Source organism: Leptidea sinapis, chromosome 4 (genome assembly GCF_905404315.1).
Source record: "Leptidea sinapis chromosome 4, ilLepSina1.1, whole genome shotgun sequence".
Taxonomy (NCBI): domain Eukaryota; kingdom Metazoa; phylum Arthropoda; class Insecta; order Lepidoptera; family Pieridae; genus Leptidea; species Leptidea sinapis.
This window is the reverse complement of record NC_066268.1, coordinates 7,991,875-8,018,010: the sequence shown is the minus strand read 5'-3', so window position 1 is coordinate 8,018,010 and position 26,136 is coordinate 7,991,875. Positions and strand designations below refer to the sequence as shown.

At 33.1% G+C, this 26,136-nt stretch overlaps 3 protein-coding genes across 3 annotated transcripts in view; 2 read left to right on the top strand and 1 right to left on the bottom strand.

Annotated features, from left to right (window-relative positions):
- Positions 1–4,896: 4,896 nt before the first annotated feature.
- On the top strand, positions 4,897–7,441 carry LOC126979833 (28S ribosomal protein S10, mitochondrial). The gene is made up of 3 exons (XM_050829396.1): positions 4,897–5,037; positions 5,106–5,362; positions 7,140–7,441. The coding sequence occupies exons 1-3, from the start codon at positions 5,023–5,025 to the stop codon at positions 7,387–7,389; spliced, it is 522 nt and encodes a 173-aa protein (XP_050685353.1). The 5' UTR covers positions 4,897–5,022; the 3' UTR covers positions 7,390–7,441.
- LOC126979844 (transmembrane protein 216-like) lies at positions 7,436–10,990 on the bottom strand. Its single transcript, XM_050829407.1, has 2 exons — positions 10,616–10,990; positions 7,436–10,027 (listed from the first exon to the last, which is right to left on the bottom strand). The coding sequence occupies exons 1-2, from the start codon at positions 10,848–10,850 to the stop codon at positions 9,834–9,836; spliced, it is 429 nt and encodes a 142-aa protein (XP_050685364.1). The 5' UTR covers positions 10,851–10,990; the 3' UTR covers positions 7,436–9,833.
- Positions 10,991–19,630: 8,640 nt separating this feature from the next.
- LOC126979748 (facilitated trehalose transporter Tret1-like) overlaps positions 19,631–26,136 on the top strand; it is a 42,652-nt gene continuing 36,146 nt past the window's right edge. The window contains exon 1 of the mRNA XM_050829261.1: positions 19,631–19,730. Within this exon, the coding sequence (XP_050685218.1) occupies positions 19,676–19,730 (55 nt within the window). The 5' untranslated portion in view covers positions 19,631–19,675. The remainder of the gene's footprint in view (positions 19,731–26,136) is intronic.

The following is a 26,136-nucleotide window of genomic DNA, read 5'->3' as shown; positions in this document are numbered from 1 at the left end:
TTTGAATTTTAGATTTTTTTAATTACATCGGATTATTGCATAGATACGTGTGCCTTTACCGTGGTCAGGAAGTGATGTGGTTGCGTGGAATAGGTAGTGCATTACATTTTCCGCAACTCTCTCTACTGGAGTGGAAACTTTCCTTTTTGCTTGAATGGTAAGTAGTTTGCAATTGATTTTATGATAGATCGTAAATGAAGATTTAAATAAAATACTTTTTAGATTTAGGGACAATGCAGGATTTGAACTCGTTTCACTAATTACTTTAATCTTAAGTTACGTCCCAATGCTCTTACCAACTAACCCAACCGTCCGCATAACGCATGATTTGTAAAACTAGGTATGTTTCTTCAACTGAAATTACTGGGCAAATGAGAATTGATAGCTTATGTCTCAAGGTGACGAGCGCATTTATAGTGCGGCTCAGAATGTTTGGGTTTTTCAACAATCCTGTACGGCACTGCATTGTAATGGGCAGGGCGTATCAATAACCAACAGCTGAACGTCCTGCTCGTCTCGTCTTTTATTTTCATAAAAAATTGCATAGTAAAAATTATTATAGTTTACTGAATAATAAACTACCTAATTAATAAGAATTTATATTCGTTTTTTTATGTAATGACTAATTCATATGTTATTATTATTTGATCATTAGTTAAAAAAAATACTTTACAGATTCTACTATATTTTCTAGAATACGTAAAAACTGCGCATAAGACGCGCCATTTAATTCGTAAACATCCGGAAAAATAAAGTATGTACGAAAATCTATCAATAAATTATTTTTCGCTTGGCTAAATTTTATGTCTTAGATGTCAAAAAGACTTCAAATAAGTCCCTGGATTCAATTTGTATATTTAAATATACAATTGCGGACGTATTGAAAAAAGGAAAGGTCGAACCCGAAACCGGCGAGCCTATATGATATTAGCAATGAATGTAGAGCGAGCGCATGAGGTTTGTAGGGATAGAAGCAAGTGGTGTTCTGTTGTCTCTGCGGGAAAAAGATAAGTGTTCTGATAGTCAAAATTCTAAGGAGCTAATGTGGGAGCTAACTCTTTACGAATTGAAAATCAAAAGGTTACAGTATCAATAAATTCGCTTTTCTTTTTTATCATACTGTTTCTCCGTTAGAGATGTACTTATTTTTTGCTTTGTTTGTCACGCACACTAAAGTAATAAACCTGGGCTGTTTTCGTCGGTTGTCTAGCAGCAAGGGGCGCTATCTAGACGTATAAATTATCTAAATGATTTTTTTTTAAAGTAAACTAGACACGCCGTGTCTTCCAGGTAATCGTCTAAATTAATATACTTATAATATATTTATACATAAAGTGTACAGTGGGAGGCTCCTTTGCACAGCATGGCGGCTACATTATGGGTACCACAACGGCGCCTATATCTGCCGAAAATCGTAAATCTGTAAGCATTACTGAGTTTCGGTCTGAAGGTCGCCGTAGCTAATGAAATTACTGGGCAAATGAGACTTAACATCTTATGTCTCAAGGTGACGAGCACAGTTGTAGTGCCGCTCAGAACTTTTGTGATTTTTCAAGAATCCTGAGCGGCACTGCATTGTAATGGGCAGGGTGTATCACTTACCATCAGCTGTAAGTCCTGCTCGTCTCGTCCATTATTTTCATAAAAAAAAAAGATAAAGATAATATCATTTCCGCATAGTGAAGGTATTTATTGGTTAGAAGTTCATCGTTACGAAGAAATTGAAAGTTGTTTTGCAGGAAGGAAAACTTATTTGCGTGCAGTCATTATGTGTATCGGTAATAACGTTTGTATTATGGTTTGCATCTAGTTTTATCTAAGAACGTTATGACACACAGATTTATAATGTGTGTATTTTTCCTATTTTATCCTACGTACGGTAGGGAATGGCCATTTTTGTCTCAATGTTTATTATTAGCTTATTTTACGTTTACAAAAGTATCTATGCAACGTTTGAATAAATGCTTTCCCCCTTATTCATAATAGTCTGCTAACTTAAAGCATTGCTAATTCGCACTCTGTCTTCTTCTATTGACCTAAGTCAGAATGAGAAAAAACACTCCTTAGCGGCTGTTTAAAGTTAGCGGACCATTATGAATACACTCCTAAGCGGCTGTTTTAAGTTAGCGGACCATTATGAATAAGGGGGTTAATCTATATATATTGGCTCATCACGATATCAGTGGAACCATGTGGTGTAGAGAAAAAATATTGAAAAAATCATTATACTAAATTGAAAAGACGCTTCTGGCTAGATACGCCTTTTAAACTTAGCAATATAGGAAACGCCTTCTATACCAAATAATAGTAATATTACGACTATTTCCTAAACCAAAAGACATTTATACCGACAAACTAGCTTTTCAACTTAGTATTATGCCTGATAAACTGATGAGGGAAAATTATTAATAGTATATCTTGCCTAGCAAATCAAACCTCAGATCTTTTTTTTTTTTTTAATAAAATAATTATAATAAAACAGAAATGTAATGTAGGAAATGGCATTAATTATTATTTTATGAAGAAGGTCTGTGACAAATTTTTGAAACAGACCTTTCTAGTAAAACTTAGTAGAAAAGTTCTTATCATTTAATTAAGAAACTTTAACACGAATATAAGCTTATCTCGTTATATCAAAATCATTAATTTTAAAAACGATAAATAAAAATAATATGTTCAAATATATCATAAAGGAGATCAGAAAATTAAGTAGTTATTCCAAACATTTAAAGTAATAAAAGAAACATTGGGGTTCATTATGACGCTCTCAATTAGTTAAAATTATGTTTTGGTACAATTTTGACACATAATCAAACATAATAGCACAGTGTAATAGCTAATTTTTGCTTGTTGAGCCACGTCAGAATTATGATTATTTAAGCAAAAATATCTAAAAAAATCATAACATTTTATACAAACTACAATTAAGACAAGAAAGAAATGATAATAATAGCCTTTATTCAGATATATAAAGGATATTTCCAAATAACAAACTTAAGTTAACGACTCTGCTGAGTCGATGACATCGACAACTTCGTCTGTTTGCACAACATTGGTAATAGCATCCTCTATTTCTTTCCACTCTTCTCGGTTTAGAGCTTTCCTTGTCCATAGTCTTGCTGCTATCATCTTTATCTCGTCTTCCAATCTCCAAATTTGTCTGCTTCGTTTCCTTTTTCTATTTGAAGAGAACCTAAAACACTATGGTTGTATGTCCTGTCCATTACCATTTTTGATTCCGTATTCTCATTGTAACATTTTATATCTTAGTTCGACTTCTGATGACTTTGATTCATACTCTGTTTGATTTTTCTTAAATTCAGCATAATTCTCTCCATAGCTATCTAGCAAGTTTCTTATATTTTGCTTTGCGCTTTGGTGAGAGCTCAATACAAGGAAATATTGTAGCATAAAAAAATCAAATATATAACTATCTACTTTATAGCTTTAAAAGAGAGTAACACTTAAATCTGAAAACAATCATAACCACATTTACTTAGTTTTAAATCTGTCTACTTCATGATGAATCAATACTTTCGCTATCAGTAGATAGATTATACCAAAATGGTTTTCTATGACATGAAAGCAGTCAGTTGTCGTATGATCATTGCCTTACTTTCATGTGGGATACCTAAGCATTTTGTATTCACTTTTCGTGGTGGTATTCCGCTTTTTATATATTTAAACTTAAAAAGTCAAGAGAGTATTCGTTTTCACTAGTGAAGTCAGTCCTATAACGAATGCCTTTGTAAAATGTTACGTCACACATATCACTGTAAGCTCGAGGAGAAGAGTTCTGAAATTTATAAGAAGAAGAACAGTCCTCGAATTGATAAAAATCGTTGAGATTCATCACTTTAATATTGTTGTTTGTTCTATGAGTGCTCGCAACTGCATGATGAAAATTCTCAAAATGTTCAAATCTCTATTGAAATTGAAAAATGCTCTGAAATAGCATCCTATGTCACTCATTTTACGACCTCATAGGGCAGGGCTTCTTGCCATAAAGCAGAAAAAATGGTTTGAACTATGGCGTTTATCATTGAGTTATTATTATTTTACGAAATAATTTTAAGATAAACGAAAAAATTTGAGATAAATCTCCAACCTTACACAGATTGTTACAAAATATACAATAATTAGTATAAATAAAATTAACTCAGAGAAATACATTGACTTTAATGCATAATATAATAAATAAGCAAGTAAATAAATTAAAAGTTTATACAAATATAAAATAGGATAGCTTCGTACATAAGGTAAATTATATATTATTTAGCATGTGCAAACGTGACGTTGTCCCGCTCCCTCCCGCACAAACACCGGGTACTAAGTAAAAACAACGTATCTGCCACTTGCGTCGAACTATTTTTCTTTATAATACGATGAAAAGACGTATCTACTCAGAAGTGTCTTTTTTTCTTAGTATAATCCAGAAACGTTTTTTTATTGTAGGATCAATTTAATATTTCGTAAGAGACTAAGACGTTTCTAAGTAAATGCGTTTTTTCAACGTCATAAAGACCAGAAGCTGTTTTTCATATTAGTGATACCACCCACGATACTACAGAAGTGCCCTATTTCGCAGTGCGTTTAACGGACTTCTAGTTGTAATAGATAAAAAATAAAAATATATCAGTAGATGAGCCTTTTTTTACTGATTCCGAATCTACTGGTCTACTACATGAACTCAATTTTGAGAAAAATGTTAGATGCGCCTTTTTTTCTTATGACGGCAGCATTGGGCAGTCGAGTTGTCTATACGCTAGTATATTCTAAATGTATACATTTAAGCATGCAAAAGACACAAAAAACCTACTGTTTTAAAACATACTTCTTTAGTCTTTTGTCCGCTTCTTCCATACAAAAAATATTGAAGCGGCGAATGCATGGAACGTGCGAGCCAAAAACTACTTGACACATGACAGGAGGAGCAGAAAAACAACCAAACAAAAAATAAAAATAAGAAAAAACAACTAAATAATAAATACTTTAATAAATAGTTCTCAATTAACTATAAAGATGAATATTTTCAAAGTATGTATGTCCTAAAAGTTTTAAACGTAAGTAGAATGTACATTTTATAACCAAGATTATATTTTCAGCAAATTTGCCGAACCTCACCAGTCGTTCGAAGTGTCCTTTTGTCGAAATTCCAAAGTGTTCGGCGAGTATCTTCCCTTACAAATAACCCTATAAAACCTGTTGATATAAATACTTCATTGCTGAATGAATTGGAGTTAGATAAATTGTATAAAAAAGTAGAACTTGAAATGAGAGGGATTGATCCTGCTGTTTTGCTGAGTTACTCATGGTTTTGTATAGCTGCCGCTTCACATTTAGGAATTGAAGTTACTAAAAGGTAATTCAAATATTTTTATTCAAAATATGATATGAAATCATTTATTGAAAGTGAAAAACTACTACCCCTTCGGAAATGAATGCCCCTGAACTGAGAACGGGCGCTAGAAACTCAGCGTGGTTCTTTTATTTACATAAAATTTCGATAGAATCAAATTCATAATTTAAATATCCTGACGGTGTTCACACCATTCCCTATCAGTGGTATCAAGAAAGTCATTTATGTTATAGTTACCTTTACCACAAATATTTTTTAACAATTCATACATTTGTTTTGAAAATTTTCTGGGATCTTGTAAAATCATAAAGACTTATTAACCGGAATTAGTCTAGTAATTTGTTCCTGGTGTAATAATAAATGCAGTAGTGTTAATAAGAATAATGTACACTACATTTTAAGAGAAACTAGGTATAGGTTATTTATTTTGACAGGACTACTTAATCTCAACAGCCAACCATCTAAGTTCAGTAGAATTCATACAACTTCTATCACAAGTACATGATTTGAAAGAGTGTAAACTGTATGTGAAGTTTATTAAAGTTAGGTAGAATAATAGGCTCCTTCATAGGTTGTTCATATTTGATTTTACAATAAATACCAGAAGATGTACTAGTACTTACTGAGCACAAACTTCCTTGAAAGAACACTTACTATAGTATTATAGATTATAAAAAGGATAATGATGCATGGTTTTTGTCTCATTCTGCCCAAGCCACCTAAAATTGTATACAGAACTAGTAGGCTAAGTTATATGATTTAAAAGATTGGCTGGGAGTTAATCAGTTCTTCTCCCCATGTCAAAGCCCCTTTACAAACTGATATAGCTTAATGACACTAACCAAGTGTTGTTGCAATGTTATGTTATTGTCACTCGCTATCGTAAATAAATATATTTATTCCAGATATTTTCTCTATAATGACTCTCATCTCATAATTTTTGGATTAGAACTTAATCAAAATTATATGATGCATTTCTCTCTGAAAGCTTACATTTTGATCTGTAAAAGGGAAAACCATGGCATTTATATTAACCATAGGTTTGGGGAAAAAGTATTTTCACATACAGTATGTTTTAACTTCTTTGGCCGTATTATTTAATCTGGCTGGTTTTGATGCTAAATTTAAAAAATAAACATTTTATAATTTTATTACAAACAAAATAATATGCAATGAAAACTGCTACATGACTTATGGCCCTAATGTCAGTAAGAGTAGCACAAAGCATCTAGGATTTTTAATATCAAAGATGCACCTCACTCTTTTATGGATAAAAACATAATCATTGAAAAAGTGGACCATAAAACAATATTGATCCATTTGATAAAAGTTAGGTACACAACAAAAAACATCCATATTTGGAAGTCACATAAACTCACTGAAAAAGCCTAATGAACGTGAACTTATTTGGAATTCTTTATTGAGATGTAATAAAACATTTTTTAGAGATTTGTGAGAAGCCTGATAAAAGCGGTGAGAAGTCTTACTTGGCTACTTTTTATCATCATGTTCAAAGATTTGAAGTTCAGACGGATAAGTTGTGTTAATATAATATATTATGTAATAATATTTTAGGGTATCTCATACCTTAAAAAAAAGTGTATACACCTTCCTTAAAAGACAGCAACACTCCTTGATTCCTCTGGTGTTGCAAGAGACTATGGGTGGTGGTGATCACTTAACACAAGGTGACCAACCCGTACACTCATTTGCCCTCCCTTTCCAAAAAAAATAGTTATAATTGGTTGAGTTAAGAATTAACAAATTTAATGCTTTTCAGTTGGAGTCCAAGAAAAGCCGAAAAAGAAAGACACACATTACTCAGATGTGTCCATATTTACAAGAAACATAGAGTACAGTATGAAATTAGGACATATTTTAGATTTGTTCACTTACAGAGATTGACTGGTTCAACTTGTGATACCTATCTAGAATATATCCAGAGGAATTTACCCGAAGGATGTGCACTTAAAGTTACAAAGGTTGAATGTCAATCGATCCCAGAGCATATAAAACCACCTACTGAGTAATATTTTACTATAATTAAGTTTTAGAGGTAGTTAATAAAAATAGTAATTTAAAGCTTGATATTTTATTAATAACACCAGCAAACAGGATGGTAATAATCCAAAGGTCTACTATGAAATTTGAGTATTTCCTACTGAAAACCATCTACCATACTAATTGTTATGGTAATTTTTTCATTCCATCACTTAACATAGGTATTTTGGCCATGTTTTGAATTACATAATAATATACTTCCTTTCACTGACACTAATTAATAACTGATTTAACATAAAACTATGAATCAGTTAAGCTGCAGGTCTTCTCCAGCAAGTAAACTTTATGACAATTGAAATTCAAAGGAGGATTTAAAATCACTTATTGAATATTCCAAAATATATGCCTCAGACCTGATGAGAACTGGCACAACAAACTCTGTGGTCTTCTTTATTTAAATAGAATAAATTCATCACTTACAGGTGTTTGAAATGCCAGTTATACTGTATATTATAAAAATCCATAACATTTAAATGTGTGGCATTATGATTAAGTTCCATAATGATTAGAGGAATATTAATTTTTTTATGATAAAAACTGACAACACAAACAAGATGTTCACCGGATAGTAAGCAATATGACCTGCCAATTATAATGCAATACCCTTCAACATTCTAGGGAAACCAAAATTTTGAGCAACACAAGAATTTTGCACATCATGTTTAGATATAAGATATTAAGTCTCATTAGCCTCATATTTTCACTAGCTATGGCGCCGTTATAATTAAAATTCAACTTATGCTTGGCTGAAAAAGGCACTGATGCATCCATAGCCCGTATCTTCTTAGAAATCTGCATAGTTAGCACTTTGTCATATTAAAGATTTGCAATCATAACATCAGGCTCATGTTTGCTCTAAAATTTTATATATTAGTATAAAGGCAACCATAGACAAAAAAACTACTTAACACTATAACTGTACAACATTATTAATCTTAGATTGGATAGCACTCAAATTGCCTTAAAAAGAAAAAAAATATGACATTCCATAGTAGACCATAGGACATAATTTCTATATCAACTGTACAATATTAAAATAACACACATTTTAACTAGAAATCCATTATACTTCACAAAATATACACTAATACTTACAAGCTATTTAATTCAATTATACTCATGGACTAGATCATGGACAAATGTTAATTATTACAATTTAAGAAGCTTATTATTATTACATTATTTATCAAATTAAATTTGTAGTGCTAAATAATCCAAACACAACAACTCAAGGGACACAATTTTATCATATTATTATGATACATATGGTTGACTTAGTTGGTAAGAGCGCAGGGACATAACCCAATAGCTGCAGTTTTCAATCCCACATCATCCTTAAATTTTGGTACAAATTAAATTTGTAGAACAAAAGTCAATTTAAAAATATAGTCAAATATAATCTTTGAAGTGCATTTGACTGCACCCAGCTTAAAAAAAAAATTCAGTCTAATTACATGAAGAACCTTTTATCATTTTGCAGGTAATGGCATAAAAAGGCATTTCTTTTCTGAAAATTGATTCCTTTAGAATTCTTTTTGATGTCATTTCTTATTAAAAATCAAAGCGGTAGTAGCATCTAGTATATTACTAGATACTACTACCGCTTCGGAAACAAATGGCGCTCTGAGAGAGAAGAAGCGGCGCAAGAAACTCTCCCAGCATTCTTTTTTTGTACTCTTTTCATAAATATAATATAAGTTAATTATAAAGATTATACAGCTTGCATAATAGTGCAAACTAACAATACTTAGAGGAATTAACACTAAATATTTTTAATTCATTATTTTAATAAGTAATTAGTGGTAGTGTTTGAAATGACATGAAAAATAATTCCAAATGAATAAATTTTGAGAAAATAAATTCCTTTATAATGTTTAAGTTTATACAGGTGTCTATAACATGTAAATATAATGGTGTAAAATTTGACTATTGCAATTATGTTGTGCTCAATTCAATATTGTCAAACACATTTTATATAATGGTGATGTCTGTTATGCTAGCTGTAAGCATTGACACATAAGATCCTGATAAAAGCTAAAATTGGTGACAAGTCTCATTCGTATACTTTTTATCATTCTGTTCAAACATTTGTTCAGAGTTCAGATGGGCATTGTTGTAATAATATCATATATTACGTAATAATATTTTATGGTATCTATAATCGCCATTGTTAGTTGGTATTGTATTCAAACTCAAAAATGTATGTATTGGATTATTTTTGCACAACAAATCTTATAAAATAATATTATATTAAGTAAGGTAATATTAAACAACTCTAAAATAATGAAAAGCATCCTCCTTTTAATATCTTTTTAAAAATATATATTTTGGTTCTAGCATATATTTTGTATATAGCAGTCTAGTTTATTGGCAATCAATATTTTATTGGCAAGGAGGTACTTTTTGCTGTAGCCTAGGTGTATTGATGATTTTTACATACAGTGAAAATGAAAAGGATGGCAAAAGCTAACTCTAATGCATGAAAGATCAACATCACAGCACACCAGATATATTCGAGCCTTAGGATGTATGTCTGGTAAATTAGGAAATAGCAAACACCAACTGCACAAGGTATTGTTAGTACTACCGAGAAGAAAACAGGAATCTCTGGAAAAAAGGGTTAAGGGAATGAATTATAAATTATGATTCTTTATGTCAATAAGTGATGAATAATTTCTTATACAGAATGTCAAACTATGCAGCTACTTAAGTGATTCCATGGTATAGCTTATACCTACTACAAAATATTGCAAAGAAAGCCAAAAATTACATAACTGTTTGAGCAACACTAAAGGGATTGCAAGTTATCTCCTCTTGAAAAATGAATATGGGCCTTAAAAGTGTGTATTCATAGCCTGAGTATGCCCCAAATGTAATTGCAGTATTGCTATAATCCCTTACTTTAAATGGAATACTGAGATAATCCTGTGTGTCACCAGATAGTAAGTGATCACAAGTAGAAGCTGTCACACCTCTCCAAGACATGGGGTATGTGACTCAAGTACAAGGACAACAAGTACTTCTTTGGCAGACACAAGACAGCTGCAACACTGATATATATTTTACGGCTAGTTTTTCATTATAAAAGAGACTGTAAGGCAGTTTAAGTCAATGTATGGCTTATGTTTTATAGTAAGGTCCACGAAATATCAATACATTTAACTTCATAAGTTCATACAAATATTTAATACTTACTCTTGCTAACTAAATTTCCCCTTCTTCCTAAGAATATGCGTAGAACTTCAACTAAACACAATACTATAAATATACTGGCTTCTGTTAGCAGCGTGTTACCCGGATATGATACATTAATGGCTTTCAAAATACCCATAGCAACTTCACATACAAAAAACATGCCTAAATAAAAAGAATTTAGGTACATAAGTATCTCGTAGGCAAAACTAGAGTTAACATTAGCTACTTTAGACATGTTAGTATCGCAATAAAATTAGTTGAAAGGTATTAGTATAGGAATGGTCTATGAATGTATTATTTTTTAATTTTTACAATAATTGTCTTGAGACTCTCTTGAGTCCGTACTTTTATTTACACTTATATATTACGTATAAATACGTTATAAAGTTTGTTTTGTAATTTTAAAATTTGTTGCTATTTTGCTTTGAATTTGACGTTTATGAAGAATTGACAGCTATGTTTGCTAATTTTGTTACCATATATATTATTATACTCTTTGGTTACCAATAAATGGAAAGGCGCAGAGCCATGCAGCCATCTGACAGCTAATGAACATCCGCAATACCAGTGTGTGAGTGGCACGGTTTATTTTGAAATTCAGTTTTATTTTGGCTCTGCATTACAGTTACTATTCATGATATTGTATGCTTGATTATGAACAATCACTGAAAGAAAATTTAAATAAATAAATATAATGACTGTTCAGTCACTCACATTGATTATCTTATATTACGTAGATTATTATAATTATTGTATAAAAAATTGCAGATTCTTATCGGGCTGTAATGTAAAATATTCTCGAAGCGATAAGAATTAGAGATTTTCAAGCTTAGAGCATTCTCTCTCACCTTAAAGGCCGACAACGCATCTCTTGACTGTACATTAATTTCTATAACTAACTGAAACTTTCTGTAACTGTAGTGTTCTTTTTTCTACAATGAAGTTTGGATATTTCTTATCATTTCTTTAGTTTTGTCTATGGAGTCAAGGGCAATCATCTGTGTATATGATAAAGTGTCCGTCAAAATGCATTAAAATAGGGTAGCGCCATAGTAGCATCAGGGTAAACTTAAAAGAAGCGCCGCTACTGTTCGCTTCCAAAGTTAGCCGGATGATAATTCGTCGCTAATCGCCACACTGTAATTATTACTATTTCAAACTTATATCATATCACTGCACGTTTCATATTAAAGTAAATTTCAATTTTTACTTTTGCATTCCCGCCTCTTATTACGTAGTATTAACATGCGCCTAGCGAAACTCTCTATGAAAAAAGCGATTCATTCGATTGTGGGTATGTTCCGATATGCACTATACTATAGCCAATTGCATTTCTACAATTGCTGCTATTTAAAACTTATATCAAATGACTGCACATTTCCTATTAAATTAAATTTCTTTTTTACTTAGGCAGCCCCGTCTCTTATTTCATAGTGTTTTCATCCTCTTTGGTCTCAATTTCATGTACTTTAGTTAGGTGGCATTTGGTTACAGGAAGCAAATGTTAAAAAGGCAAAAAATGCATTTATTTTCTCAAAGTTGATTCCTTTACAATTGTTTTTGATGTTACTACTCTATCTACTTGATAGTACTACCGCTTCAGAAACAAAATATGGCACTCTGACAGAGAAGAAGCGGCTCAAGAGACTCTCCCAGCATTCCTTTTTGCGCTCTTTTTAATAAAATATACAATATTGTACTGTCATTGCTATTGCTATAAAATAATCATAAATAGTCCCAGGCTGTCGGATCACTTAGATATTCTGCTGTGAAGTAGTAGGATTTACGATACAGCCATTTTTTAATAAATCATTTAAATTTATTTATAGATAATGCCTGAACAGTGGCTGGGACTTTATTATAAAAATGTATACATTTACCCTTAAAGCTATTATGTATCTTATGTTGAATCACAAATTTAAGGTACATAAGAGATAATTTAAAAGCTACCGAGTGGTTTAAGGCCTATTTATTTAAAAGCAGAAACTGACTCGATCATTCAAAATAATAAATGATATTTATTTAAAAATGACTACATAACAAAACTATATCACAGTCTATTCAACTTTGTGAGGGTATGACTTTTTGTACTTCTGAAGGGAAACCTTTGTTTTTGATACCATTATTTTCGAGTGATAACATGTTGAGTTACAAATAGGGTTTGGGAATTCCTGATCATTTTTAAGCCCTGGGACACAAGACAGCCTACAAAAAAAAATCAAAGTCCTGAGACATGCGCGGTGGCTTAAGACTGGCATGGGCGCCACGCGCTTTGTGGCAGCTTAGCCACTGACGGGATAAAGGTTGAGTTTCTAGGCGGTCGGGATCAAAAGCTATTCAGGTCAGTTAAGCAAGACACCAAGCAAGACAAGGGACTAGTAAACTAGTAAATAAATAATCAAGATATAAATAATAAAACTGATTTATAATTCAGTATTTTAGTGATTATATTAAAATACTTTAGTGATTATTTAATCAACTAACACGTTAATTAGACTTCCTTGCTGATTTAATAAAATATTCTTTTATAAAAATTTTATTATTAATAGCTTTGTCCAACAGTGTTTCTGATTTTTGTAATAATGCCACTGGACAAGGAGAACACTATCGTATTCAATAGATGTCGGTTTATTTGTGTTTAAGGCTTATTACAGTAGAACTTCTGAATTTTGTGTAATGTGAAACATGTCAACTCTGCCCGCCTTGTAACAAAAAGTTGAATATCTATTGTTTTTTCTATAGGTGCTTCGGATATTCTTTAATTTGCTGCAACTCTCTCATTTCTTTTAACCGACTTCAAAAAGGAGGCATGTACACCGATAACGCTGAGATCTAGGATCCGATTTACGTAATTCTTCTTTAGTTCGATGTGGAATAGATGCTATTTGGTCTCATAAAAATACACAATTACACAGTTTGGCCCAGTAGTTTTCATTTTTTGAAATTTTTTATCAAAGTGGATGATTTAAATTGTTTTTTAGTGTACGGCTTTTTTAGGAGTTATTTAGGTTCATTATATATTATTGTTATTAACTGACACTAAAAGGTTAAAAAATAACTTAATAATTTTTTTATTTAATACACATCTTCTGCAAACATTTACCTTACATTAAATTGTTACTAAGTTATTTTACACTATTCACTTTTTGAAGTCGGTTTTTAAAACGTTTTTTTTAATGATAAGCGAAAGATAGATCCTAGCTAAATCTTAACTTCTCGCGATAGTTTTTTGTTTAGTTACTTTTACAAGTTCTTTAGTTGTTACAATATTAGACTATACATACTAATACTTATAATATTATAATCGTAAGGGAGCCCTGTTCTATTGTGTTTTTTTTTTCAAATAAACAATTTAGATACCTACTAAATTATGCTTAAGTTAACGAGACCAAAATATAGTTTTATTTAATTTTATTTCAATATCTGTGTCTGTTCAAGCTAATCTCAGGAATGGCAGCTTATATGAATTTGGTTTTCACTGATGTATGATGGCAAGCTTCGCGTGGTAGTGTTCGTTTCATTGTGTTCGTTCAGAGTAAAATAAATTGAAATACTGAGCGCTAAAATACAATATAATACTAATTCAATAAATTGCATCCAAATCCATGCAGGAAAAGTCGGGGGCGCCATCTTGTAAGGAAAAACACTTAGAACTGCTTGACCCTGTCTTTGCGGAGAGATGGTGGGTTCTTGCTATATTTACTACATATTTAGGTACCTACTATCACGGAGTGTTTTGAATTTCACCACCGGACACTTAATTATACAAAACTTCACCACCCTCATCACTTAAGATTGGAAAGTTTCATCGCAATCCGATGAACTGTATGACAGTGCATTAAATACGAACAAACACATACTTACTATAAGTTTGAAACATAATATTATGATATAAAAATAGAATTTTAAACAAATATACACTAATCTATATGTCTATCATCATATCTATATTATCATCTGATATCTCCAATCAAATTTCTGTCACGATTTAAATGTTATTAAATCTTGTGCAACTTTTGCAATCAGCCGTTCCTATCAATTCAGATATCTTATCCTACTAATAACTTCCCTTTCTTGGCGTGCGTGCGTGCGTGTAGAATGGGATGTCGCTTGGCTGACAGACTTGCCCTGCATGTTTCAATATGGCAATTGGATGATAATTGAATTAGCAGACGCCTCTGTTTATGCCATGATTATTCTCATATTAAACATTTTATTGAGATATAACCTTCCGTTGCGAAAGCAACGGGCAGCTATTTGTAATTCACCTATTATTTATCCGCGCTCCTGATTGTTGAAAGTAGCCCAATTACCGCGCGCATAAACGCGCGCGCGGCGCGTTATCTATGCGTATTATTTTACGTGAAGCACAAGAATGCTTATAGTTACGGTGATTTCAGTGAACTGAATGCTAGTGAAACAATGTATTATATATAAGTGCAAAAATATTTGATTTGTAGCTTTATTTTATTTTACACAGTTTTTTTTTTCGGCTAAAGTTGAAAAACAGTTATAGGTATTTTGGAATAAACGAGGATTTTCAAAGAAAACAATTGGTTTTGTTTATAAGTGTTTATGGTTGTATAATCAACTTTATCAGTTCTTTCCTTTAATCAAACTGAAATTTACATGCTTCATAGTAATAATTTGAGATATTCCTGCAGAACGACACGAACGAAATTGACGATGAACAGAGATTGCACGCGTTAGTGACGGTACATTCACAACCTTTATGTGAATAAGTGTTATAGGTTCTAGACTTAATATTTATATACTGAACGATAGGAAATTTAATTTACTTTATATTGAATAATTTAATTTTGTTTTATTAATCAAACCAATTACCATATGAAGCAAAATATTGAGTAAGGTAGGAATTTCACAACATAAATTCGAACAGCTCATGCTGTATATTTATTAGCTGCTAAAACTGGGTTATCTAGAAATTTATTAGCATCTTAACCTGATCTGAATATACTTAATTGAAATTTTATTTCTTCCTGATTGATGTTATACTTCTTTAGGCGCGTCATTGAAATAATTGAATTATGAGAGTGAAATTTTAAGATGCGCGCGCATCACTGTAGCACAAAAGTAACAGGGTGAAGTTGGTTCCTAAAATTTTCCGACGTTTGCGTCATTCGTTATTTTTTTTGTTTCTTTGTCCATTATTACGATAGGCAAAGGGTTCAAGCCCGTACAGCCGTATTCGATATTAAATAATTAATTGTCAAAGCCATCGTTGCAAGATTTTTACAATATTGTTCTTTCTACAAACGTAGAATAGCACGAGGAATAAATAATTTTAAGGATTTTTGCTTTGTTAGGCCAAAGAAGTATAACTTCTTGCGTGCATACATAAGTACACAAACACTTTTTTTATTCCATCAGGACAGATATTAGCGATTTTGTGCCTGTGGAGGATAAGGCAGCAGAAGCCTGAAGTAGCGTCTTCTTCGGTACGCGACACGTGAACTAAAACTAGTCATGTATCTAGTGGTGTTTACTGTTTAATTATTAAAGTGTGTTTCAGTTGGTGCGAACTTACATATCGCAGTAATATATGCGCCACCTAATGATAACTTACCTCATACTTTAGAAAATGTTACTTCCAGTATCACATATGTCATGAATTCACATAAAAATGATAATTTTTTGATCGTAGGTGATTTCAACTTGCCGTATATTAATTGGGATAACTGTCTAGGGCCAATTTTTTAAGAAGGGTTCTGTAGAAATTCAAAATGCAGGGCAATTATTACTAGATGAATTTAATTTATTAGGTTTAGAACAAGGAAACTTTATTAAAAATTCATATAATAATAATTTAGATCTTGTATTTAGTAACTTTTCTGCCTCCACCACTCGTTCGTTGATCTCATTAGTCAGTGAGGATTCAGCGCATCCATGTCTAATAATTGATGCTTCAAATATATCACTTAATTTCATGGAAGAAAATTCAATAGAGAAGTATAATTTTAAAAAATGTAGTTATGATAAAATTATAGATTACCTAAACAATCTTAATTGGCATAATATTTTTGAATCATGTGACACGGTAGATTGCGCATTAAAATGTTTTTATGATGAAATTTATACATGCATCAGCCTGATGGTACCTAAATATAAAATAAATAAGAACAATCACTATCCCATTTGGTACAATAATACACTCAATAAAATTATCAGAGAAAAATCTAAAATGCATGCTAAGTGGAAAAGATTTAACAATCCACTAGACTATATTGAGTTTTCTTTACTTCGAGCTAGATCGAAAAATTTGGAATGTGAACTTTATAACAAATTTATAACTAAAATTCAAAAAGATATTAAAACTTGTCCTAAAAACATGTGGCGTTACGTGAAACTCATGAGACGAAAATCTAATTACCCGAAGACATTATCATTGAACACCCAAGTCTTTAACAACGGCCCGGATATATGTAATGGTTTTATTACTTTTTTTAAAAGTGTTTTTGTCGAACCCGCCTCAAACTATAACCTTGACAGTCTTCAATTACCCAAATGTAATGACGCATATGCAATTGGTAAGGCTGGTGTCTGTAAAAATAAATTATTACAATTACTCAAAACGATTAATATTAATAAATCCAGCGGACCCGATAATATTCCTCCTATCTTTATTCATAATTGTGCCAGAGCGTAAGTTAAACCTCTCAAATATATTTATGACAGATCTATCAGAGGGCATATTTCCATCTAAATGGAAAGAGGCTAATGTCATACCTATTCATAAAAAAATTCGAAATTCAAAATTGATAATTATAGACCTATCTCAATGCTTAATACATTTAGTAAAATATTTGAAAAACTTGTCTACGATCAAATTTATCCCGCAGTTATGAATGGAGTAAGTCATTCACAGCACGGTTTTCTTAAACATAAGTCAACCCTGACGAACTTAGCTGAATTTAGACAGTTTGTCCTTAAAAATATGGAAAATGATGGTCAAGTTGATGTGGTTTACACTGATTTCGAAAAAGCCTTCGATCGCGTAGACCACATCATCTTGCTAGCCAAATTAGAAAGTCTAGGTATACATGGGGATCTGTCAAGATTGATTAAATCATACCTGTCTAATCGATCTCAGGCAGTGATTGTAGGTGGGTACAGATCGGATTTTGTGAAAATTCCATCAGGTATTCCACAGGGATCGCACCTGGGACTATTGCTTTACAACGCATATATTTATGATATATACAGATATTTTAATCCATGCAACCATCTTTTATACGCAGATGATAAAAAAATATTTTTCAAAGTACACAATCATAATGACTGCATTGAATTACAAATTACTCTTAATAATCTATCTGAGTATTATAAAAACAATTTTATTTCAGTTAATGCACCTAAATGTCAACAGATATCGTTTAGTCGTAAGGTAAATAAGATACAATTTACATACTCGCTAAATGGAATTCCTATTAATAAAGTAGGTGCTGTTAGGGATTTAGGTGTTATTTTTGACAGCAAGCTAACTATGTCTGAGCATATTGATTACGTTGCGAATAAAGCGTTCAAGAGCTTAGGTTTTGTGATACGTACCTGAAAACCTTTTATTGACCTTGCATGTATTAAATCTGTTTACTATGCATACGTGCGTAGTGTCTTAGAGTACGCTAGTTGTATCTGGTCGCCCCATTATATAACATATATTGAAAAACTTGAAAAGATTCAAGCTAAATTTATCAGGCACCTTAACTTTCGTCATAAAATTTTTTCCAACTACAAAGATGGCTGCATGCATCATAATATAATTTCACTAGTAGACAGACGAACGTTATTAGATACAATGTTCTTATTTAATATAATAACTAATCTTCTGGACTCCCCAACATTACTTGCTAGTATTAACTTCATTGTACCACTAAAACGAACGAGAAATACGCCTCTTTTTTCATTATCATTTTACACTACGAACTATGGTAAAAATTCTCCCATTAACAGAATTTGTAAGCATTACAACGAAGTTTTTTCGAATGTCGACATTCATAATCGCAGTAAAAATAGCTTCAAAACAGAAATTATTAAAATATTAATGAATACACCAGATACAAAAAATGTTACTGGAGCAATATAAAACGAACAAATAGGTACATTAACACACGCACATATACACACACACTACACGCACACATACACATCCAAACATAAAATAAACACTATAACCGATTATAACATAATATAATAATAGATGTATATATTAAATTCGCATTCAAACGCATCATATTATTCTTTTAATGTTTAAACTATACATATTATTATGTTAAAGTAAATTAAGTGGAAATTCATTTAAGTCGATTTTTTTGTTTATAAGTTAAAGTAATTTAAGTTGAAAACTCATTAGTTGATTTTTGTTTATATAGAGAGACCTGTAATTGGCTATTATATGTACACTAATTTTTAAGACTAATTTGTAATATTTATGCTGTTGGTCTTTTCAATAAATAAATAAAGATGGGTCACTATATACTTTTTGGATAGAGGCAGAAGCCAGATCCGTATTGGTAATTGTTTTTTGTCTGAAGAGCTAGCTCCTAGACGCCGTTTCGAGCCGGTGGATCCGGAGGAGAAATCTACATAGTGAAGAATTTAGTTAGGTTAGTTGAATTAGCAAGTAGGGAACTAACATATATGTTAAATTGTTCATGACAACTCACCAAAATTAAATACTCCATTACCAATAAGAAAAAAGAAAACTGTTGCAATCAAGTTATCAATAGGTTGCAGTAGATAAAGGTGCTTACTGAAACTTGACTCGATTTACGCGTGGTAACTATTAGCATGTCAAGTGTTTAATCAGTTTATTAAAATCTATAAGTACTTGTGAGTTGTGATAGCTGTCACTTATCAGTAAAAAAAAATCGTTTTTCTGTATGAGGACAACGTTAATGCTGGCGATATCGAATCTTCAGCTCTGTCTGTCGTTATATATTCAGAATTTGTCAAAAAAAGATTATTTGAAGAACCGCCAAGTAAATGTTACCGCGTCTTCGTAATAAATGTGATTATAATAATTATTTGTGAAAATACACAATGAAGATACAAATATCAGCAGCGTTATTACGGCAATATGCAATCGTTTTATCTGGTAAGTGAAATTAAATAAAGCTGAATATGTATTTAAAAAATGAAAATATTTTAAACCTAGGACTTTATTATTACAGTGTATAAATTTAACCTTAAAGCTATTATGTTTCTTATGAAGCCTAGTAGAATTAGTTACAAGCAATCCCTTATTTTTAGTGTTATAATAATGAAAATCACTATTAAGAGCAAAAAGGTGACGTTTTTTGTGAATGTAGATGAAATTTTCATAAATGTACTCACAATGAGCAGTCATAATATTTACTTCTTTAAATTTTTCTTTGAGAGACTGTCTATAACCAAGCTGATATATAGCACGAACAGCTCTCTTTTGCAGAGCAAACACTATATCAATGTCAGCAGCATGACCCCACAGTAAAATACCGTAAGTCATGATGCTGTGGAAATAACTGAAGTACACTAATCTAGCGGTTGCAACCTTCGTGTACTCTCTAATCTTTCTAACGGCATATGCCGCAGAGCTAAGTTTATCTGCTAGTTAGGCAATATGTGGACCCCACTAAGGCTTTTTATCTACCGAGATATCCAAGAAGACCATAGTGTCTTCACGCATTCTTCTTGTACCAAATGGTTTCAGGTATCGATGGCAAACATTAGTCAATGAATTACTGAAGTTGGAGAGACGATTATAAATGTATTGAAAGAATATCTTAATGTGAGCGGAGATAAATATTGCCAATAAAGCTGTGGTATGAACTTCCTTGTGCGGTGTTTCCGGGACGATACGACATGAGTAACTTCAAAAAAAGCGCGTACACCTTCCTTAAAGGCCGGCAACGCTTCTGTGATTCCTCTGGTATTGCAAGAGATTGTGGGCGGTGGTAATCAGCTAACAACAGGTACCGTATGCTCATTTGTCCTCCTATTCCATAAAAAAAAAGTTTGTTTCTTTGACTACTCAATTCTTCTTCTTCTTTTTACTCGTAAAATAATGCTGTTTGTCCGGTAAAACTTTACAACTTTACCCAACAAGCATGGATATAGTCAACATCATAATCAGCCAGAAGACGTCCACTTCTGGACAAAGGCCTCCCCCAAAGATCGCCATCACGATCGGTCCTGCGCTGCCTTTAACAAACGTATTCCGGCGATCTTGACCAGATCGTCGGTCCATCTTGTGGGGGGCCAACCAACACTGCGTCTTCCGGTACGTGGTTGCAATTCTAGCACCTTAACGGTGGGGTACCGGGCTTCTGTCCGTCTAACTATATCCCCTGCCTACTTCCACGTTAGTTTTTCAATCATTTGGGCTATGTCAGTGACTGTGGTTCTCCTACGAATCTCCTCATTTCTGATTTGATCTCGCAGGGAAACTACAAGCATAGCCCGCGCCATTGCCCTCTGAGCGAATTTCTCATCAGGCCTATAGTAGGTTTAATACCACGTCAGCGTAGTCACCGTAAGTCATTACTAGCACCACACACTGGTTGAAGACCTTCGTCATCGGACACTGTGGTATTAAACAAACAATACGTCATGTTTAAAACACATCTGTTTTTTGTTGGTTAGAACGCTGTCAATGTCACTGTTTCGAACATGTCAAAGACCTAAATGTAAACACAGATGTGTTTTAGACTTGTTGGCAACACACTGTGAACGAAAGAATGTTTCAGACAATTGAAATGCATGCTGAGATCCTTAGATCATTTCTATACTAGTATCTAGATGGACTGTGTTAGATATGAAATCGTCGAAAAAAATTGAAGTTGACACGCACACTAACACAAAGTGTCATACAAATCGCGAGACGAAGTTTGTCACGTACACTAAAGTAATAAATCTGGCCTGTTTTCATCGGTTGTCTAGCAGCAAGTGTCTCTATCTAGAAGTATAAATTATATCTATGTTTAGTACTAAGAATCATGTTTTTTTTTATCAAGTATTCTAATTTCTATGAGTTTTGTATAAAACTTGCATTATTTCCTGGTGAAAACGACCCTCATTACCTCTACTCGACAAATGCAATATTCCTACCACATTTCAAGACAAGAACAAATTTGCCGGTAAAGTCGCCATTAACTAGAGCCCTTCTCCCTTTAAATGAAATCCACAACAAAGTGGACATTTTTGGGTATACGTGGAGTGAACTCCCGGGGTATTGTAATATGTAGTATGTTATGGTAAATAGTTGTATGTTCAAGTTTTTAGTATTTTCTGGTGTGATATATTATTTTTAATGTAATGTTTGGTTCATTATTAATTGCTATTGTATGATTAGTTTAACATTGATTTATTTTGTTGTTTGCATATATTATTCTTGTTTGTTTGTAACTGTCGCATTAGGTTTCCTGTAATGATAGTTGCAATGTGTGGTAAATAAAATAAAAAATTAAATAAATAAAAAATCTTTGGGCTTGATGACTTCGGAAATATCGTGAGCCTAGATTGAAATCTCATATGTATGTCGTAGTCAAGAACGTTACAGTTACAGAAGAAACGAGTACGAAGATGATTCGGTATTCATCTTAGCTCTGGTGTAATCGGGGTGCGGTTCGAGTGCAGGCGTGAGCGGACGCTGGGCACTGAGCAGGCAGTAAGGGAAGAACTATCGAGAGAGGCGGTTGTGTCGCATGAGATGCTGAGGGTGTGGGTGCTCACCCTATAGATTTATTCTTTGTCAGCCAAAGTAGAGCATAGCAACAAGTCGTAGGTACATTTACTTTACACGTGTAGACCTTTACCTTCTCGAAACAATATTGCTGAAGGTAGGTAGGTAATATGTAGGTAGGTAAATCAAGTTTTATTGAATAAAGTTATTTATTTACTATGTAACAATTCAGTTATTCTTTGACTCACCGCGCATGCTGGAAACATCATGTTCTTATTACGTAATCTTACTTTATGATTTTAATGTTTGTTGCTGATTAAGCCGTGTGTTTGTTAGACTGCATTTTACTTGCTGTCGTAATACCAGTGCGAGGCTTCTGTGCACAGGATGCAGGCTATGATGTGGGTCCTACAACAATGCCTATTTCTGTCATGAAGCAGTAATGTGTAACCATTATTTTGATTCAGTCTAAAGAGTAAAGCTAGTGAAATTACTGGGCAAATGAGACGTAATATCTTATGTCTCAAGGAGATGAGCGCAGTTGGAGTGCCGCTCGGAATTTTTGGATCTTTCAAGAATCTTAAGCGGCACTTCATTGTAATGGGCAGGGCGTATCAATTACCATGAGCTGAACGTCCGGCTCGTCTCGTCCTTTATTTAAAAATAACGCCCTTAATAATGGACAACCACGAGGATACCGACCGTGTGACCGGTCTTACCCCGTCATGTATATTTAAATAATGTGTCCCGGCATGTAGTTCTAATAAAACTTTAGGAGTAGTAACTGTAAACTATTTCATCGACGAAAATACCCCATATAGGGGGTCAATTGCAAAACCCTACCAGTCTGCACACACAACACAACAAGGAGCTCTGTCGCGTACCTTCGCTAGCGCCCGTACGTAAAGGGGTCTATTTTATCAACAATAACTCATAAATTATTTAACCAAGAGCAGCCATTCGTATATCAATATGTTAAGCAACTCGAACATTATTCTTAAAGTAGAAAAAATTATGGGTTAAAAATGTAGTTTTTGCACAATTTGTAAATAAACCGCCCAGATGCGCTCAAACACTGTAATAAATAATATTTCTCCCACCAGCAATCACAAAAAAAACAGTTATTTGCCAGCTTATTTTTATAGTATAAGTTACTCTACATCTTTGCCTTTAAAATAAGACCAACATTGAGCCCCTACACGACGTAGAACTGAAACCGCCATTTTGGAATTGACCGCCTCTATGGGGTATTTTCGTCGATGAAATAGTTTATAGTTGCTACTCCTAAAGTTTTATTACCAGGGACACATTGCATATATTATATATACATGACAGTTCATATATATATGAAAGGAGGAGGACAAATGAGCACACACCTGAGTCATCTCTTGGTATTTAACACCGAAACCCAAACACAAGAGTATTGCCGTCCTTACAAACCACATTATAAACGTCGGTAGGTAGTACGTGATATGAACCCGAAAACACAATGCGGGCACCTTGTTGCATTACTGTATTTACATATTATTGTTCAATTTACAAAAACTATTTAAAAAGTAAGGGGCATTTCTCATTTGCGTTTACAAATTAATACAAAAATCTTAGATTAAGGATTGGTCTCCGCTGCGCTCCAACTTGATACCGCACCACCTAAGAACAATAGATTTTTTATTACGGCAACTATTAGATGCTTGTGTGCGTGGCATCTTGACACTCAATGGCACCTTTCAAATAGTTACCGACTTCTAAAAAGGAGGAGGTTCTCAATTCATCAGTATGGTCTTTTTTTTACGTTTGTTACCTCAGAACTTTCGACTGGGTGAACCGATTTTCATTATTCTTTTTTTATTTGAAAGCTGGTGCTTCCCGTATAGTTTCATTGCAATTTGGACCAGATCTGTCAATGGCAACCATGAGAAAACCATAAAAGTCTTTAATTTGCTACAAGTATGTGCGAGACACATTTACGAATTACTAATTTCGATAATACTTCTTTTTTTGTTGGAAAGGATAAATTTAAAAGAAAGTTTGGTCAGAGTTTGGTTAGGTTCTGATTGCGGGATCCATGACAAAGTACCGGAACTCTTCAATTCTTAGGAGCAAATTAACGATACTTGGCCGAATCTCGTTTGTGCTATCCAGATATTTGAGTCACCTACCGTTACGTCGTTTACGGTCAAGTAATTGTCGTAGTCAAATATGATGATCAATGGAACTCCTTAACGACATACAGTAAGGGTGCGATCTGTGGCAGAATTTCTGTCTGTTTCTGTAATCAAATTGCAATGCGCTTACGTTCATTGCTGCATTGCGAGGTTTAGTAGATTTACACATGTTTAGGCAAATTATTAGTTAGTGTACTTCAAATTCACTTAGAATTAAAAATATAAATAAAATTAACCAAAAAAATAACTGACTTTTAAAAACACTATTATTCCAAAACAATAGATAATATAATGTGCACTAACTTCTATAAAAAAATAATTACGATACGAATAATCTAGTTACGATTATTGTTATTTTTATAGTCGGTGTCATCCCAGGTAGGTATTTAACTTCATATATACAGGTTGGTCCAAAAGTCCGTTAACATTTGAATCAGTTGCCGCGTCTAGCAGCGGCGGCAGAGGGGGGTGGAGGGGTTACGCATTGCAAGAGCAGCCAATGGGAATTTAGTACCATTGCGTCGTTTAGCGGTAGTCAACGTGCGTTTTGTGTACGTGAGTACTATCAAACAACGATTCTGCGACCTTAGCTCAACGAAAGTTTTGCAATCATTACAAGATACGACACAAACATCAAGCTCCATCAGATGTGTTAATTAAAAAATGGGTACTCAAGTTTGAGAAGACGAGTTCAACAATGGATTTACCTCTATCTGGCCGGCCTAGAACGTCGAGAGAACCCGAAAACGTGGCGCGAGTAAAATCGTCTGTTCGTGACCAACCTGGACTTTCAACTCCTTAACGTGCCAAGATAATGATGAATTAAACCACATTCTCAAGAAAGATTTAAGTCTACATTCCTATAAAATCCAAATGGTGCAGGAATTAAGGCCTCAGGACCATTCCACTAGGTTGCAGTTTGCGAACGAAATGGTAGAGCGATTCACCAGTTTTAAAAACATTTTTTTCTCAACGAGGCACACTTCCACCTAAATGGGCATGTTAATAGACAAAATTGTCGTTATTGGAGTGACACTATGTCATGGTGATCAAAAGCCCCTGCATTCCAGCCAACCAACCCAGTAATTCTTGACGAATGAAAGGATCGTATTCGCACAGAAATCCAAAACATCTAAACAGAAACATGTAAAGCTGTTATCGAAAATTTCTGCTCTAGATTGCAGCAATGCCAGAATAATGAAGGATTGCATATGGATGATGTGATTTTTAAGAAATAAATTCCCCTTTTGTTAACTATCGAAAACAAAAAACAATTTTGATCTACTGTAATTAGTTTTTTTTAAATCATCATTCCAATTATAAACGGACTTTTGGTCCACCCTGTAGTTATAGGTGAGATGTGCTTGAGTCGCACGCGCGACCGTTAGGAGGCGAGAGGCGAGTGCGGGGCCGCCGCGTGACACACACGACACTGATTCCAAAAATAACAATAATCGTAATATAAGATTAATTAATTAGATTGTATAAAAATAGGCAATTATTTTTATACTTTTGAGTGCATATTATATCTATTGTTTTGGAATAGTGTTTTTGAACTCGGTTGCTTTTTTGTTAAATATTTTTTTTGTAAAATACGCTTCGTATAATTCTACATTGAAATAAAAAAACCGTGTGGTGTCGTGGGACACCGGATAGGAACGAAGTTCCTTATTATA

Coding starts and splice junctions, on each gene's coding strand:
- LOC126979833 (XM_050829396.1), top strand. Junction 5,363..7,139: donor GGAATTGAAGTTACTAAAAG/GTAATTCAAATA, acceptor AATGCTTTTCAG/TTGGAGTCCAAGAAAAGCCG.
- LOC126979844 (XM_050829407.1), bottom strand. CDS start 10,850: ATGTCTAAAGTAGCTAATGTTAACTCTAGTTTTGCCTACGAGATACTT. Junction 10,028..10,615: donor GGGAAATTTAGTTAGCAAGA/GTAAGTATTAAA, acceptor CCTTTTTTCCAG/AGATTCCTGTTTTCTTCTCG.